This window comes from Mobula hypostoma, chromosome 8, assembly GCF_963921235.1.
Source record: "Mobula hypostoma chromosome 8, sMobHyp1.1, whole genome shotgun sequence".
NCBI classification, from domain to species: Eukaryota; Metazoa; Chordata; class Chondrichthyes; order Myliobatiformes; family Myliobatidae; genus Mobula; species Mobula hypostoma.
Window position 1 is genome coordinate 6,880,853 of NC_086104.1, and position 18,813 is coordinate 6,899,665.

General features: G+C 44.0%; 1 protein-coding gene across 1 annotated transcript in view; it reads left to right on the forward strand.

Annotated features, from left to right (window-relative positions):
* LOC134350782 (regulator of G-protein signaling 17-like) overlaps positions 1-18,059 on the forward strand; it is a 157,746-nt gene extending 139,687 nt beyond the window's left edge. The window contains exon 6 of the mRNA XM_063056468.1: positions 5,363-18,059. Within this exon, the coding sequence (XP_062912538.1) occupies positions 5,363-5,569 (207 nt within the window). The 3' untranslated portion in view covers positions 5,570-18,059. The remainder of the gene's footprint in view (positions 1-5,362) is intronic.
* Positions 18,060-18,813: the final 754 nt, after the last annotated feature.

Genomic DNA, 18,813 nt, shown 5'->3' on the forward strand with positions numbered 1-18,813 from the left:
GATATGGGGCCCAAAACTGTTGACAATACCCCAAGTGTGGCCTGACTAGTGTCTTATAAAGCCTCAGCTTATCTTCTTGATTTTATATTCTATTCCCCTTGAAATAAATGCAACAGTGCATTTTCCTCCTTTACCACAGACTCAACCTGTAAACTAACCTTCTGGGAGTCTTGCTTGAATTTTCTCCCCATTTAGATAATAGTCCGCGGTGTTGTTCCTTTTACCAAAATACATTATCGTACATTTCCCAACATCTGTCTCTTTCTTGCCCATTCTTCCAACTTGTCTAAGTCCTGCTGCAATCGCATTGCTTTCTCAGTACTACCTATCCCTCCACCTATCTTCATATCGTCTGCAAACTTTGCCACAAAGCCATCAATTCCACGATCTTAATCACTGACAAACAACATGAACAGTAACAGTCCCAATACCGACCCCTGAGGAACACCACTAGTCACCGGCAGCCAACCAGAAAAGGCCCCATTTATTCCCACTCCCTGCCTCCTGCCTGTCAGCCATTCCTCTATCCATGCCAGTATATTTCCTGTAATACCATGGGATGTAATCTTGTTAAGCAGCCTCATGTATGGCACCTTGTCAATCTAAGTAAATGACATCCACCGCCTCTCCCTTGTCCACCCTGCTTGTTACTTCATCGAAGAATACTAACAGATTGGTCAGGCACTAATTGCCTTAACAGAAACCATGCTGACTTTGACCTAATTTATCATTAATCTCCAAATATCCCGAAACCTTGTCCTTAATAATAGACTCTAACACTTTCCCAACCACCAAGGTTAGGCTAACTGGCCTATAATTTCCTTTTTTTTGCCTTCCTCCCTCCTTAAAGAGTGGAGTGACATTTGGAATTTTCCAGTCCTCCGGAACCATGCCAGAATCAAGTGATTCATGAAAGATCACAACCAATGCATCTGTTATCTCTTCAGTAATCTCTTTCAGGACTCTGGGATGTAGTCCATCTGGTCTAGGTGACTTATCCACCTTAAGACCTTTCAGTTTGCCTGGCACTTTTTTCCTTTGTACTAGCAATGGAACTCACTCCTGCTCCCTAGCATAGTGGGGTAGGTGAGAACAAGAGGAACCCTGTCCCTGGTGGTCTGGGGAGAGGATGTGGTAAGGGCAGACGTGTGAAATGGGAGAGATGCAGGCGAGGGCAGTGTTGGTGTTGGAGGAAGGGAAGCCCCTTTTTTTGAAGAAGGAGGACATCTCCTTTGTTCTGGAATAAAAAGCCTCATCCTGAGAGCAGATGTGGTGGAGACAAAGAAACTGAGAGAAGGGGGTGAGATTTTTACAGGTAACAGTGTGGGAAGAGGTATAGTCCAGATAGCTGTTGGAATCAATGGGTTTATAAATTATATCAGTAGATAAACTATCTCCAGAGATAGAGATGGAGAGATCGAGAAAGGGGAGGGGGGTGTCGGAAATGGATCAGGTAAATTTGAGGGCAGATTGGAAGTTGGAGGCAAAGTTGATTAAGTCAACAAGGTCAGCATGGCTGCAGGAAGATTTGGGGAGTGATACCAGTGTAGGCTTGGGCCATAGACTGTTCCACATAGCCGACAAAAAGGCACGTATGAGTGGGACCCATATGAGTGCCCATGGCTACACCTTTCATTTGAAGGAAGTGGGAGGAGCCAAAGGAGAAATTATTTAGAGTGAGGACCAATTGCAGTAGGCGGAGGAGAGTGCTGGTGGAGGGGAACTGGTTGTCCAGAAAGAAGCACAGAGCTTTAAGGCCCTTCTGATGTGGGATGAATGTATGTAAGGACTGGATATCCACAGTGAAAATAAGATGATCGGGGCTAGGCAACCTGAAGTCATTGAAAAGATCCAGAGGGTGTGAAGTGCCATGGATGTAGATGGGAAGGGACTGAACCAGGGGGAATAAAACAGAGTTGAGGTATGCAGATATAAGTTCAGTGGGGAAGGAACAAGCAGAATCAATGGGTCTACCTGGATAGGCAGGTTTGTGGATCTTGGGTAGGAGGTAGAAATTGGAGCTGTGAGGTGCAGGCTGGTGGCGGTGGATGGGAGATCTCCAGAGTTAATAAGGGGGGTGATGGTGCGGGAGACATAGCCTGTTCACACAAACTATGAACTCACAGTCAAGGATTCTCCATCTTATGTTCTAGATATTTATTGCTCCTTTATTTTTTATTATTATTATTTTGCCTTTTTTTGTTTGTTTCTTTGCACTTACTGTGAATGCCCAAAAGAAAATAAATCTCAGGTTTGTATATGGTGTACTTTGATAATAAATTACTTTGAATGTTGAACCCAATGCGCAGGAAGCACCCGAGGTTGGAATTGAACCCAGGTCTTTGTTGCTGCATTGCGTCACTCTGCCGTTTCTTGTTGGCTGGTTAGTGATCCTAATTACTATTAGTAATTGCTAAATTAATGAGTATGTTCAGCGCTCAGAGGTGTAAAAAGTTGGCCTGTGTCCAATTTTCACAGCGGTTAGAGTCATAGTTAACTGTGCTGATGGTCAGTGGCACTAATTAATGACTCAGAGGAGCTCAAAGGAATTCAAGTTGTCCCCTGTCTGTTTTGTCAGAGCTGCTAATAAGGATCACTGACACAGGAGATTCTGCAGATGCTGAAAATCCCGAGCAACACACACTCGATATGCTCAGGCAGCATCTATGGAAATGAATAAACAGTCGATGTTTCAGACCGGGACCCTTCATTAGGACCAGAAAGGAAAGGGGGAAGATGCCAGAATAAGAAGGTGGGAAGAGGGGGAAGGAGGACAAATTAGAGGGTGATAGGTGACACCAGGTGAGTGGGGGAGGGAGCCATGAGTTGAGAAGATGGAAGGAGGAGGGGCACTAGGGGAAGGTGATGGGCACGTGAGGAGAAGAGAAGGGATAAAATGGGAGCCAGTGTTGGGAATAGAAGAGGAGGGAAAAGGGAGGGGAATAATGACCAGAAATTGGAGAAATTGATGTTTATATCATCAGGTGGAGGCGACTCAGAGTGAATATGAGGTGTTTGTCTTTCAGCCTGAGAGTGGCCTCACTGTGACAATTATAATTCCAATCTGTTAGAGTGGGTATGTTGGCCTTATCCGAGTGAAAGATAAACGCATTCACTCCACAAGACCAGTGCTGTCTCATTGAAAGAGTCTATATTAGAAAAATACTCAACACTTCAGGAACAGATTTTTCCCCTCCACCCTCAGATTTCTGAATGGACAATGAACCCATGCACACTACCTCATTAATTTTTTGCTCTCTTTTTGATCTACTTACTTAATTTAATTTAAAAAATATATATACATAATATGAGATCTTCCGCTTGTCAAGGTTGACTGCAGTTGTTGTGGTCTAGCTGTCTACATTTTATGCAGCCAGGACAGTACTGTATTTGAGATATATTTGAGACACACGCCATTGGGAGCATTTAATAGGTAGAGTGAGCTTATCCCCACCACCTCTCCCAGCGATAACAACCTTAAGGAAACATATCATATATATTTTTTCTAAACAGGGAGCAAATTGAGAAATCGGAGCTGCAAAGAGACTTGGGAGACCTCGTGCAGGATTCCCTAAAGGTTAACTTGCAGGTTGAGTTGGTGGTGAGGAAGGCAAATGCAGTATTAGCATTCAGTTTGAGAGGACTGAAAGCAATTCATTGTATGGGCAGCTGTACAGGTTGTCACTGGGTATATTTAAGGTGGAAGTTGGTAGATCCTTGATTAGTAAGGGTGTCAATGGTTACGTGAAGGATGGGGTAGAGAGGGAACATAAATCAGCCATTATGGAATGGTGGAGCAGATTTGATGGGCTGAGTGGCCGAATTCTGCTCCTATGTCTTATGGTTTTTGAAACCACTGTGCCACTATTAAGCAGAGAGTGAGACTGATTGAACTCCATTCCCAGGGTAAGGATAATCCGATTCCCGCTTGTGGTTTTCCTGTATAAAGGCTGATTTATACTTGTGCGTCAAATGCACACCATAGGTACGGAGTAGCCTAACGTGCACCTCTCCCAAAACGCAACTACGCGTCACAGACCGCAACGACTGTGATTGGTCCGCTTGGTAGCATCGCATTTCCTCCTACGCTGCAATAGCTTCCCATTGGGCGACTGAAGGGCAGGGAAGGAACTCTGGCTGCAATGCTTTCCATAAAGCTTTACACACCTCCGAAATTACGGAGGACCCTGTGCTTGACACCAGTTTGTAGCTAGCTGCTACAGCCTGTTGACTTCCACCTGAAGCTAAAACTCGAATGGTGATTGCCAGTCTCTGAGTATACTGTGCGTACACTGATACGAAATAAATGGTTGGAGACGATGAACCAAATTGTCAAATCTACCTGCCGACATCCGAAAATATTTGAAATGTATTTCCTCGTCCATGTCTCTCAGTGGCCAGACAAGCACAGAAAGTTCACCCTCCTTCAGTTTCAGTCGCCATTATTTGAAGTTTGAGTTTCTTCGTGTTGAGTTTCAACACGAAGAAACTCAACACAGTGGAATAGAAACCCCACTGCCAACTAGTGTTTTGGCCACGAATTGCAGCACGACGCAGACACACCAAAGCACAAGTATAAATGCTCACAACAGCGTAGCCCACTTGCATAGGCTACAGCGTAAACTAGTACGCACAAGTATAAATCAGCCTTAAATGTCGCATTTTGTAAGCAGGGAACAATGTCTCAGGTTGCAACCAAACTGGTGAGAGAGTGGGTGATCCAGACACATGGGGGCATCTGCTGCCACCCAGTGGTGGAACACAGAACTGCCGAGTGGTTCGGCTCAGAGAGGTTAACCCTATCAACGCCACAACCTTTTCCCAACCCCCCCCCCCACCCTCCACCCACACAGATATGCGAGCCTCCAACCCCAGAACGGGCCCCCTCCAGACCGTTGACCTCCCAGCTGCGGTTCTGGACTGGCGCACGTCAGGCTTCGACCTCCGGATTTGCCAAAGGCAGTGAATCTGTGGAATTCGTTAACTCAGAGAGTTATGGAGGCCAAGTCATTGGGTGTATTTAAGGCAAAGATTGATGGGTTCTTGGTCAATAAGGGGGTTCAAAGATTACAGAGAGAATGGGTTTGAAATTAAGTCAGCCATGATTGAACAGTGGAGCAGAATCAATGGGCCAAATGGCATACTTCTACTCGTATGTTTTTTTTCTTTGTGGTGTTTCTATCAGTCACCCCATGTACAGACACTCCTGTGCCTAGCGTCACTTTCTGGACATACAATCAATATATGTATATGAACTATTGTGCGTATTTATATTTATTGTGAGCTTTTTTTTAATCTTGTGGTTTTTTGTGCTGTTTTGAAGTCGGAGTACCAATTAGTTTGTCCTTCTTTAATCTTGCAGGTAAGCCTTGACTCTCGAGTGCGAGAGATCGTCAACAGGAACCTGTTGAACCCAAGCCCTCTCATGTTCGAGGACGCTCAGCTCCAGATCTACAGCCTGATGCACAGAGACTCCTTCCCCAGGTTCCTCAACTCCGATCTGTACAAATCCCTCACGATCAAGCCAAAGGCCTCACTTGACGATGCCACTCCTACTGACCAGAGCTAATGGCAGTGCCCCCCCCCCACCCCACCCCGAGAGCAAGAAATGACGGGGCACAAATATAGGTTTACACATGGGAACTGCCCTCCACACCTCATAAACCTACATCACTGCCCAGACGTATTTCATCACACACATCACTACCTACACCACTGTCACACATATCTCCACGCACCCCTACAACCACCACCCATCCAGTCACCACCTACTCCATCACACACACTCACACCCCTACCCAATCCCTTATGTCTGCACAGTTACAAGCATACTAACATGTACACATCATCACGTGCATAGAAGTGAGCACACACACACGTTACAATACAGAATCATCGCTGTCTATATATTCACCAGTGTTTTCACAGGCTTTCATTTAAATGTACCCTCAAGCTCCCTTTCTCACCACACACTCTGTCTTGTAAGTTTTACAACACAAACATGCATATTCTTGCACAGAACCACAAATGCACATACTGTCATACACACACACACACACACACACGCATGATTGAATGAAGAGAAGCAGTGAATTGCCCAGGCACTGGGTTCCTAGAGACCCCCAGTTTAGCTTTACTCAGGGTGTAGAGATACATTGAATATGGAGCTACTTTTAAAAACAAAATGCATATATATATATTTATTGGTTGTAATAATTCTTTTGCTCACTGCCTCAACCAGCTATACAAAAAAAAGGTTAAGAATTTTTTTTTACTAAGTCTGTTTTATTCAAATAAGGGTTACTAATCCCTGTAGAAACAGATTAGCGTTCTGGTCATTGCTGGCCGGGAATCACTGATATCACAGGCCATTGCTGGGGGTCGCACTTATCCCAGTGACCCACCCAAGCTCCTGTTAGCAACCCATTTCCTTGGGGAGGGCAGACATCACACAGTGTGTGTGTGTGTTGCCGGTGTGATCTCCCCCTTAGCAAAGTTCTTGCCTGGTTTTGTGTTACCAGGAGCAGGTTTGCCCTCTGTATTCCTGCCCCTGCTCTCACGAGCCCCCCAAAATGGATTTCTTTGGAGAGATGCATCTCGAAATGTACTGATTTCAAGGAAATACAGGTCTCTTTCTCCTGTCAGTCATCTGCAGGATTTTAATGGACTTCTACTAAGCACAAAAATAGGTTTAAAATGTATAATTTTCTTTCTTTCTCAAGGGGGAACCAAGTTGTCATTGTCAATAAGTCAGATATAGGGCCATTCTATCTCTTCAGAAAAGCTGTGCAAAAAATATATATATATAGTAATTAAAAACCTAGAAATCTCCATTGCTTTTCTTTTGATGAGCTGGCTTCCCACTTCTCAAAGGGGAGCAGATAACTTTTTTTTAAAGCAGATTGAATATTGATAACGATGTACCAGTTATTGATAGGCACCAGGCCAGTACAGAGTGCTGAACTACAGCAGAGTCTCCCAACAAAAGCAGGATTAATTCCAAAAACAGTGAATGGGGGATGGTGCCAGTGGATCAAGAGCTTGTGGTTAAATTATTTAGCGATTGGGGTGGGGAATAACCCAGGCGTGATTGACGGGGGAATTACCTTTCATCTCGAATCTTGAAGACTGAAAGACAGGATCATGGAGTCTGCTCTGCTGTTGAAGGATCAACACAATGTAACCCTTTGTTTTAGGTGGGTTAATGTGTCCACTTGCAGGCAGGTCCGAGTGTGTCAAAGAGTGCGTTAAATCACACCCATCGACAGCGGAGATTTCTAGGCTAAATATTTTGCTTGTTTGTTGTTTAAAATATGTATGTAATTTTCACTTTTTTATTAAAAGCATATGAGTATATTTATACAACTATATACATGTATTTCAACAAAGTGGGGTCTGGGCAGTGCCCTGACTGGAGCGGTGGGGATCGGATGGCTGGGGAGGGAATTGCATGGTATGTGAGTAATCTCAGAGTGGGAATCCCTCCCTGTTTTGTCCTGCGCACATGGACTGGGCAAGCGGGGGAATGGGAATGGAAGCCATGGGAACCAGAATCAGGTTTATCATCACTGACGTGTGTTGGGAAATATGTTTTTTTTTGGCAGCAGTGCATTGCAATACATAATAAAAAAAACTGTCAATCACAATAAGAAATATATATAACTAATTAAACCAGTAGTGCAAAAAAAGAGCAAAAAAATGTGAAGTAGTGCACGTGGATTAATAATCCATTCAGAAATCCGATGGCAGAGGGGTGGCTGCTATTCCTGAAGCTTTGAGTGTGTGGCTTCAGGCTCCTGTACCTCCTCCTTGATGGTAGCAATGAGAAGAGGGAATGTGGTGGGTGACAGGGGTCCTTAGTGATGGATGCAGGGTCATAATATTGAAGTGGTGAGAAGAAAGTATAGGGTGAATGTCAGAGACAAGTTTTTTACACAGAGTGGTGGGTGTGTAGAATGCAGTGCCAGGTGTGGTGGTAGAGGCAGATACATTAGGACCTCTTAGATAGGTGCATCGGTTGTTTGTCCATCTTTGTGCAGTTCTTCATTGGACCTATTGTATTTCTTTATACCCGCTGTCAATGCCTGCAAGAAGGTGAATCTCAGGGAAGTATATGGTGACATATACACACTTTGATATTAAATTTACTTTGAACTTTTGGATGAAAGAAAAATGGAGGGTTTATGTAGAAGGGAAATGTTAGCATGATCTTAGAATAGGTTCAAAGGTCACCACAACATTGTTGGCCAGAGGACTGCTACGGTGTGTTCAATGTCGTAAGAAACTCATCGAGTTGGTGAATCCAGGTTTGCCAACTTTGCAGTTACCCCTCCCTCCCAAACTCGCAAGCCCACCAGGGTCCTTTACCCCTTCCTCTTTGCATGTTCAAGATTCAAATTTATTGATTTCAATACTTTCGAGATTGTTTAACGTCATTTCCTGTAGACAAGCGTAAAGGAGAATGAAATAATTGTTACTCCAGATCCGATGCAGCACAAAAATACATGAAAGATGAACACAATAATAATAAAAAGCAACACATATAAATACATAAGATAGCTTATAAACATAGATTGATTGTATGTCCACAAAGTGATTTTAGGTATAGGAGTGTCTGTGTATCAGGTGACTGACAGGAAATAATAAAGCAGTGGTTGTTGGGGTGTGGAGGGTGGATTAGTGGGTGGAGGTGTTGATCAGCCTCACTGCTTGGGGAAAGTAACTGTTTTTGAGTCTGGTGGTGCTGGCGTGGCCTCCTCCCTGATGGGAGTGGGACAAACAGTCAGTGAGCAGGGTGGGTTTCTGTCCCTTCTCCAGCAGCTTTCTGTATGGCAGGTAGGCTGGTGCCAGTGATGCATTGGGCAGTTTTGACAGACCTTCTTAGAACCTTCCCCTCTGCCACAGAGCAGTTTCTGTACCGTGCAGTGATGCAGTTTGTTAGGATGCTCTCTACTGCATTTCTGTAGAATGACGCTCAGAAAGCAGAGGCGTGTACATTGAAAATCCTAATAAAATGTGTAGTTTGTAATAACGACCAACATACCCAATGATGTGCTGGAGGCAGCCGACAAGTGTCACCCCACGTTCCAGAGTCAGCATAGCGGAATAACACAGAACCACAGTGAAACAAAACACATCTAGTGACAAAACAACAACAGCAAAACAAGCCCATTCCCCCTAACTACTCCCACATACACAGTCCTCCCATTCCAGGACAGTCCGTCTGTGACAGATCTTCAGAGGTGCTGACACCCAGGAACTTGAAGCTGCTCATCCCTTCCACTACTGAGCACTTGTTGTCTGCTGGGCGGCTGGGTCTGTCACACTGAGGAGAGATCTCAGGCAGGCTGAGCTTGCGATGTCTTAAGTCTAGAACAGGGGTCCACGGACCCCTGGGTTACGATGGGGGTCCACGCCGTAGCATATAAAAGATTGGGACCCCCTCCTCTGCAACCTCTTGCAATCCTGCAGATTGGAGCCTACATACCTGGCAGTGATGGAACTGGTCAGAATGATCTACACTGCACATCTGACCGGTGCAGTGACTTGCCTACCAGCCTGACCCTGTAAACCGGGATAGCTGGGTGGGAAGGCTAGGGTCCAGTTAGTAGGTGGAAAACAAGTACAAAAAGCAGTACAGCGCCCATCAGGCGCCAGTACTTTAATACGGCCAACAGCCGTGGCTTCCGACCACCAGTGAGCACATCTACATGGAGCATTGTCGTAGGAAAGCAGCATCCATCTTCAGGGAGCCCCTCTATACAGGACATGCTCCCTTCTCACAGGAGTCTCAGGACACACACCACCAGTTTCATTACCCTTCAACCATCAGGCTCTTGAACCAGAGGACATAGCTTCACCCAGCTTCACTTGCTCAACCATTGAAATGTTCCCACAACCTACAGACTCTTCATCTCATGTTCTTGATTTTTATTTTGTTGTTATTTCCCTCTTGTTTCTTTTTGAATTTGTACCGTTTATTGTCTTTTGCACATTGGTTGTTTGTCTGTCGTTTTGGGTGCGGTCTTTCATTGATTCCATTGTGTTTCCTGTATTTACTGTGATTGCCCACAAGGAAATGAATCTCAGGGGAGTACATGGTGACATATATGTACTTTGACAATAAATTACTTAGAACATTGAACCCACCCTAGAGCAGTGATTGGTTGTTTGAGGAGAGACCTGACTGGCTGGGTTTCTGAGCCCAATCTCTCTGAACAATGGGTCGCCCTTGGAGGACCTCAGCCAGTCAGGCAGCATCTGTGAAGAGACCTGATAGACCAGGGGTTCTGAGCCTTTTTTATGCCATTTTCCTTCTGTCAGCCCAGTGAAGCCTATGCACCCTTTCTCAGAAAATTGTATTTAAATATATAAAATAAAATACACAGGATTACAAAATCAACCAATAATATTGAAATACAGTTAACAAAATATTAATAAAGCAAGTTTATGATACAGTAATAAGCGTACTACTTTTTAACGCATTTTATTTTTACTGATCATTTAGGACAGCAATGAAGGTCCTTCTCTGTTTGACCATACCATCGCACACAGCTAAAGAAGGATTCTTCACTGCTGTTTCAATAACAATTTTTTTGAACAGTCGGGGTTGTTAGTCCTGAACTGAACCCCCGAACCTGGAGGACCGGTGGACCACTCTTGGTCTGGTCTCTACCCTTTGCCAAAACATGAAGTCCTGACTCCAGACAATATCGCTCTCCAGGTCATTGAGGCACACGAAGCCTCCAAACCCTATGACAAGGTTGAGGTTCGCTTGGAGGAATATATTAAATAACTACCTTAATTTTGAAGTGGCGATGAGCATTGCCGTAAACAATACTTTGAGATATTTGTAACAACTGTAATCTGGTATGAAAATATCTGTGATTTCCATTGGTGACAAAGTCACAGATACTGCCAATATTCATAATTGAGGAAAATGATACATTTTAGTTAGAGGTTAGTGAAATAATGAAAATAAAGATGTATTTTTTCCCCTTCCAAGTTCACACTGGAATCTATCTATGGAGCTGCAGTTAAGAACCCCTGTGATAGACGTTTGAAAGGCATTGGCCGGGTAGAAAACGGAACCTAAAACAGTACAGCACAGTATATAGTGTTGACCTACATAAACTTATTCCAAGATCAATCTACACACCTCATAACCCTCCATTTTTCTTTCATCCATATCCTTAAGAATCTTTATCTTTTTAAAATAACACAAATCATGAACTTTTCAGCACAGAACAGGCCCTCCGGCCCACAATGTGGTGCTGACCTTTTAAGCTACTCCAAGGACAATCCAACCCTTTTCTCCCACACCGCCCTCCATTTTTCTATCATCCATGTGCCTATTTAAGTAAATATCCTCATTATATCTGCTTCTGCCACCACCCCAGCCATGTTTTCCATGCACACACTGGTCTCTGTGTGAATAGCTTACCTCCGATGCCTCCCCTAAACTTCCCTCCACTCTCCTTAAACAACGTCTTCTGGTGTTGGCCATTGCCGCCCTGGGAAAAAGGTGCTGGCTGACCACTCGATCTACACCTTTCATAATCTTAGAAACCACTAACAAGTTGTCCCTCATCATGTCAATATGTTTTTATCAGGGTAGAAATGTCAAAGGTCAGAGGCCTGAGGCCTACTTTGGTCAGGGTTGACCATGGATGTTGTATTCCAGCTGTTTATAAAAGCCAGGGCAGTGTGATATGGAGAGCAAGCTGTTGCCAATGTAGAATGCTACCCCCTCTCCACGCATCTCCACCCGAAGGAACAGCAGATTCCGATACAGTTTTGCACCAACTGCGTTGCAAGAGTTGCCAGTCAGCATTCAACTTGATGTAGGGCTGCCTTAGGGACTCCAGCTCTGGATTTCTCCCTTGGGGTTTACTCCCAAACCCTTCCCCATCCCTCCACAAGGCCGCGGAGGTTTGAGATCAGAGTTTTCCTTCTCCTTAGATGAGCTGTCGACTGCGGCTGATGAGCCCCATCTGCCAGAAGCAACGGGTTTTAAGGCGCCAGTGACCTGCTTTTGCCTCTTCCCATCAGCAGAAATGGTTTGCCCGGCATAGTAGCTAAGTCACAAGTGAAGCCCATGAGCTGGTCTTGGTTGTCAGTGGCTATTTGAGGCACATGCCATTCGAAACCAACTACTAAAGTTGAGAGGGAGAAAGTTTAAGGGATACAATATGTAGGGGGATTTCTTTTTAACTTAGAGATTGGTGGATGCCTGGAACATGCTGCCAGGTGTGATGGTGGTGGGAGCAAGTATCTCTCTCAAACCCGTTCTCTTGCTTTCTGCCCAATAACCTTTGATGCTCGAACTAATCAAGAACCTATCAAGTGCTGCTTTATATATACCCAATAACTTGGCCTCCACAGACACCTAGGGTAATGAATTTCACAGATTCACCACCTTCTGGCTAAAGAAATCCCTCCTCATCTCTGTTCTGATGGAGCTCTCTGGTCCTAGACTCCCCCACTATAGGAAACATCCTCTCCACATCCATTCTGTTGAGATATTTCAACATTTGATAGGTTTCAATGAGACCTCCCCTCTTTCTTCTAAATTCCGGCGATAGAGGCCCAGTGCCAAACAAACGCTACTCATACATAAACTCTTTAATCCCCAGAATCTTTTTCGTGAACCTCTTCTGGACCCCGTCCAAGGCCATTGTATATCTCTTTAGATAAGGAGCCCAAAACTACTCTCAATACTCCAATTAAATCAGCCATGACTTACTTAGAAATCTGTGGAGCAGACTCACTGGGCTGAATTGCCGAACTCGGCTCCTTTGTCTTATGTTCAGAGGGCCAAAATTGATTAATAAATGTGTTATTGGAATTGGTTTATCATTGTTACATGTACCAAGATACAGTGAAAATCTGTTCATACAGATCGGAACATTACACCGTGCTTTGAGGTTGTACAAGCTGAAACAGTAACAATGCAGAATAAAGTGTTACAACTGCAGTGCAGGTAGACAATAGGATGCAAGGCCACAGTGAGGTAGATTGTGAAGCCAAGAGTCCATCTTACCGTACAAGAGGTCCATTAGTCTGTCTTATCGTATAGTAGACTTATAACAAAAGAGCAGAAGTTCTCCTTGAGCCTGGTGTATGTGCTTGTGGGCTTTTGCATCGCTTGCATGATGGGGAAGGGGGAGAGAGAAGAGCAATTGTCCATGGTGTGTGGGGTCTGGGATTTTGCCGGGTGCTTTACTGTGGTAGCGAGAAGTGTAGACAGGGTCCAGGGAGGGGAGGTTGGTTTCGGTCACGTGATGAAGTGTCCACAGCTCCCTGCGGTTTGTTGCCGTCATGGGAAGTGGGGATGTTCCCTCTCAAATTCTTTTGGCTTCTTTTCTGTGTAGGTGAGATTGGGTTCAGTTCCTTGAGCCGGTCTTCTTGCTCAGTCCACCCCCGCTCTAAGATATAGTCTGCTGCTCCAGCTCCCCCCAGTTTGCTTAGAAATTCAATCGGAATGATAATCACACACTTGAATGGTAACCCACTACAATACCATTTGTATTTAATTGAACTTGTGAATGTGAGACTGTCAGTGAAAGCATTTATAATCAGCTTTGTATGTTACTGAATTTAACAATATCCACTCAGTGGCCCCGTTATAAGGTACAGGAGTGGAAGCCAGTGTGATCTTCTGCTGCTGACGCCCGTCCACTTCAGGGTTTGATGTGTTGTGTGTTCAGAGATGCTCTTCTGCACACCACTGCTGTAACCTGTGGTTATTGGAGTTACTGTCACTTGCAGAGGTTGGCCATTCTCCTCTGACCTCTCTCATTAACAAGGGGTTTTCACCCACAGAACTGCCAGTCACTGGATTTTTTTTTTGTTTGTTTGTTTGGTTTTCGACCATTCTCTGTAAACTCTGGAAATCAGCAGGAGATCAGCAGTTTCTGAGCTACTCAAACCATCCCATCTGGCACCAACAATCATTCCATGGTCAAAGTCACTTGGATCACATTTCTTCCCCATTCTGATGTTTGGTCTGAACAAAACTGAACCTCTTGACCATGTCTGTGTGCTTTTATGCATTGAGCTGCTGCCACATGATTGGCTGATTAGTATTTCCATTAATGAGCAGGTGTACCTAATAAAGTGGCCACTGAGTGTACTTGAACTTGTGAATGTATGGCTGCAAGAGAATCAGCTTTCTGTGTCACAGAACTTACTTTAACAATGTAATGTGTTACCTTTCCTGTATTTTCTGAGACCAAGGGAACTCAGAAACACAAACTTTAAAAGGGCTATTTCTCGTTTCCCTATGGGATGATCTACAGTTTGAGTCAAGTTAATGAAGCTGTTAAATATTATTTACTATTAAAGTAACTTACGAAGTTTACACATGGAGGATTTACATATCAGTCTTCTCTGTTAATATTCAGAATCAGAATCAGGTTTAATATCTCCGGTATATGTCATGAAATTTGTTGTTTTTGTGGCAGCAGTACATTGCAATACATAATTTTAAAAAGAAACCATAAATTACAGCAAGAAATATTGTTAAAAACAAACAAATTAACTAAGTAATGTAAAAAGAGAGCAACAAACAATAGTGTGGGAGTGGACATGGGTTCATTGTCCAGACAGAAATCTGATGGCAGAGGTGAAGAAGCTGTAAATATCGCACTCCCTCTAGTGAATTTCATTGATAATCTCTTTCATGCACTGGATATTTACACAGGCATATGGTGAGAGTGTTTCACTCAATAGTTCTGCAATATAAATATTAGTTTTTTAGAAGGGTCATAGCAGAATCAGATTTAATATCACTGGCATGTGTTGTGAAATTTGTTTTACAGAAGTAGTGCGTTGCACTATACAAGAAAACCTATAAATTACAATAAGAAATATATCTTTAAAAATTAAATTATATACTTAGTGCAAAAAGCAAGCAAAAAATATATTGAGGTCGTGTACAGAGGTTCATTGTCCATTCAGAAAGGGGATGGTGGAGGGGAAGAAGCTGTTCCTGAATTGTTGAGTGTGTGTCTTCAGGCTTCTGTACCTCCTCCCTGATGCTAGGAGTGTGAAGGGGGCATGTCTTGGATGATGGGGGTCTTCAGTGATGGATACCGCCTTTTTGAGGCATCGCCTTTTGAAGGTGTGCTTGATGCTGGGGAGTCCAGTGCCCCTGGTGAGGCTGGCTGAGTTCACAACTTTCTGCAGCTTTTTCCCAATCCTGTGCAGTGGCCCCTCCAAACCAGATGGTGGTGTGGCCACTTACAACGCTTTCCAAGTGCACTGACTTAAAGAAGAAAAGGGCATTAAATCCATTATCATGCCTGTTGAATTGGGGTGGCCGAGTGGCATAGTGGTTATCATAACACATTACAGCGCTAGTGATCAAGGTTCGATTCCTGCCACTTTCTGTGAGGAGTTTCTACGTTCTCTCAGTGACCATGTGGGTTTCCTCTGGGTGTTCCAGCTTCCTCCCACTTTCTATAAGAGGTACAGGTTAGGATTAGTGGGTCGTGGGCATGATATGTTGGTACCAGAAGCATGACAACACTTGCAGGCTGCCCCCGGCACATTCTGGGACTGTGTTGGTTGTTTGAAGACAAGCAATGCATTTCACTGTCGAGGGGTCGGAGCAAAATGCAGGCAATTGAGACTACTGTATCTTGAATGGGACATCTAGGTTGGTATAGACCAGATGGGCCAAAAGGCCTGTTTCTCTGCCAAATGGATCTATATGACTGCTTTAGTTAAATATGTTAAAGATTACCTTTACTTGTCATATGTGCATCAAAACATACAGTGAAATACACCCATTTGCATCAACAACCTGCTCAGTCCAAGGATGTGCCCGCACGTGTCACCCTGCTTCATCAACATAGCGTGCCCACAACTTACTAACCCTAACTGGTCTTTGGACTGGCAGCTCTTAGCTCTCGGAACTTGCCCCCATGTCATCTCTTTGGAGAGGTGAGGAAATTCCGGAGACCGTGACGGTCTTGTTGACACATCCACACTCAGAACAAACTGTCCTGGCCATTGCATAGGAAGATTAAAGATTGTCTTTATTTGCACATCAAAACCCAGAGTGAAATGTATTGTTGGTAACAAGGACCAACACAGTCTCAGGATGAGCTAGGCTGGGGATAGCCCGTACATGTCACCATGTTTCCAGTGTCAATATAGCATGCCCACAAATTACTGACCTGAACCCGTACATCTATAGTTAGTATTGAACAGTGTAAACTTCCAATGTTATCTAATTATTGTAAGTGTAGGCATGGGATGTTGGTAATACTCACTATGAAAATGATTCTATTAGCCCACAGCTTGCTAACCCGTAAGTCTTTGGCTTGTGAAAGGAAACGCACACAGTCGTCAGGAGGACGTAGAAACTCTGTACAGACAGCAACAGGAACTTAACCATGATTGCTAGCGCTGTAATAGTGTTGCGTTAATTGTGCCACCCACAGCCACCCTTCAGCTGGCGCTACACGCTTTTAGGCTTTTGTATCTTCTGCTTGAAGGGAGTGGGGGAGAAGAGAGAATGTTCTGGCTGGGTGGGGTCTTTAATTATGCTGGCTGCTTTACTGAGACAGTGAGAAGTGCAGAGAGAGTCCATGAGAGGAGGTTGGTTCCTGCACCCCTTCCCACACCGGATAGGCAGGAGACATCTGGTATGCAAATGCTGGCATATAATTCAGCTGGGATTATCTGTGACGAAACTCCAAAGGGTAGAGAGGTGCCGGGGCAATTTCTAGGTGAGCCGGGGCATGGTCTGATCAAACATCACCTTTGCACGTCAAGAATGGGAATTAGTCTGGAGAAAGGAAATTTTCCAACGTGGTCCGTTAACGTGGAACTGGAGATGGGTCACTGACCATGATCAGGGGGATGATTTTTCACTCCCCAATTCAAAGACAGCTTGGACATCTGGCAAAAATATCTAGTGTGAGTGAATTATCTCTTGCAAAGAGACGGCACTGGTCTGACGGGCTGAGTGGCCTCATCGGTCTGCAGTCTGCCTCACTTGGGCATAGGATAGATGACATATAGTGAGAGGAATCTCTTTCCAATGTCGTTTGGAATCTGACATGAACAAATCTCTGATGGGGAAGCAAAGACTGTAAGGCATTGGAGCACAGTTAGGCCATTCAGCCCATCTAGTCTGCGTCCACCATTCAATCATGGTTGATAATTATCATCCCTCTCAACCCCATTCTCCCTCTCCCCGTAACCTTTGATGCCCTGACAAATCAAGAGCTATCAACCTCCACTTTAAATATACCCAATGACTGGGCCTCCGCAGTTGTCTGTGGCAATGAACCAGAATCAGGTTTAATATCGCTGGCATAAGTTGTAAAATTTGTTGTTATGCAGCAGCAGTGCAGTGCAATATATAATAATAAAAACTGTAAATTACAGTAAGTAAATATATATATAGTGAAGTTAAATACATAGTGCAAAAAAAAAGGTGAGGTACTCTTCATTGGTTCAATGTCCATTCAGAATTCCACAGATTCGCCACCCTTGGGCTAAAGAAATTCCTCCTCGTCTCTGTTATAAAGGGACATCCCTCTATTCTGAGACCTGAGGCCCAGATTCCCCCACGAGAGGAAACATCCTCTCCATGTCCACTCTTTCGAGGCCTTTCAGTGTTCGATAGGTTTCAATGAGAGATCCCCCTCCTCTCATTCTTCTACACTCCAACGAGTACAGGTTTAATATCATTGACGCGTCATGAAATACGTTGTTTTGTGGCAAAAGTACATTGCAATACATAATTTTTAAAACTGCAAATTATGTAATAGTCTATTCTGAGGCTGTGCCCTCTGGTCCTCGTTTGTAAATAAGACAATTCCCATTTTTTTTATATAAGTGCCAAGCTTGAAATTTACATTCACGAGAAACTGAAGATATATTTAGAACTGTTTGAATAACATCTTTGTTGTCTGTCAGATTTGTTTTATTGCAAGGAAAAATAGAAATGCTGATTTATAAAACTGGAAAGTAACACTGGGGATTTTTTCTTGTTTCCCGATGTTTCAGGTAGAAGTTGCCTACGATTGTATCTTGCCTGTCTTTAGTGTCATGTTAAATAAACATTGTGCAAATAAAATTGCTCATTGGAAAACCTCTAGCCCTTGTATTTTTCTTTCCCACATTGTCTTACGACCTAGGAAGCCATTTGGTCCATCAAATTGATACTGGCTTTCAGGCAACTAAAGTCGAATTTGAGTTTATTGTCGTCTGCACAAATAAATGTATGAACAAGTGAAATGAAAAACCTACTTGCAGCAGCATCACGGACACATTGCATCAGGTAGGAATGTAAGAGCCCCTCCATTGATTGGGTCAACCATGGACATTGCAAACTCTATGTGATACGCAAGCCAGGGCAGTATCATATGGAGAACAAGCTATTGCCAGAGGAATGGCAGAGACTGATACAGTTTGGCACCAGAGGCATCGCAGAAGTTGCCAGTCAGCGTTGAACTCAATGTAGGATTGCCTTAGGGACTCCGGCTCCAGATTTTTCCTCGGGGAGTAGTCCCAAACACTTCCCCATGAGTGGGTATAACCACAAGACAACAGAGATTTGAGATCAGAGTCTCCCTTCTCCAAGGTGAGCTGCCAAACTAGACTGATGAGCCCCATCTGCCCAAAGAGACTGTTTTAAGGTGCCAGTAACCCGCCTTTACCCTTTGTCCTGTCAGTGGAAACAGTTCTGCTGAACTTAGTAGTTAAGTTGCACGTGAAGGCCAGGAGTTGGACTTGGTTGTCAGAGGCTATTTGAGATGCATGCCATTGGGAACATTTAATAGGCAGTGGGAG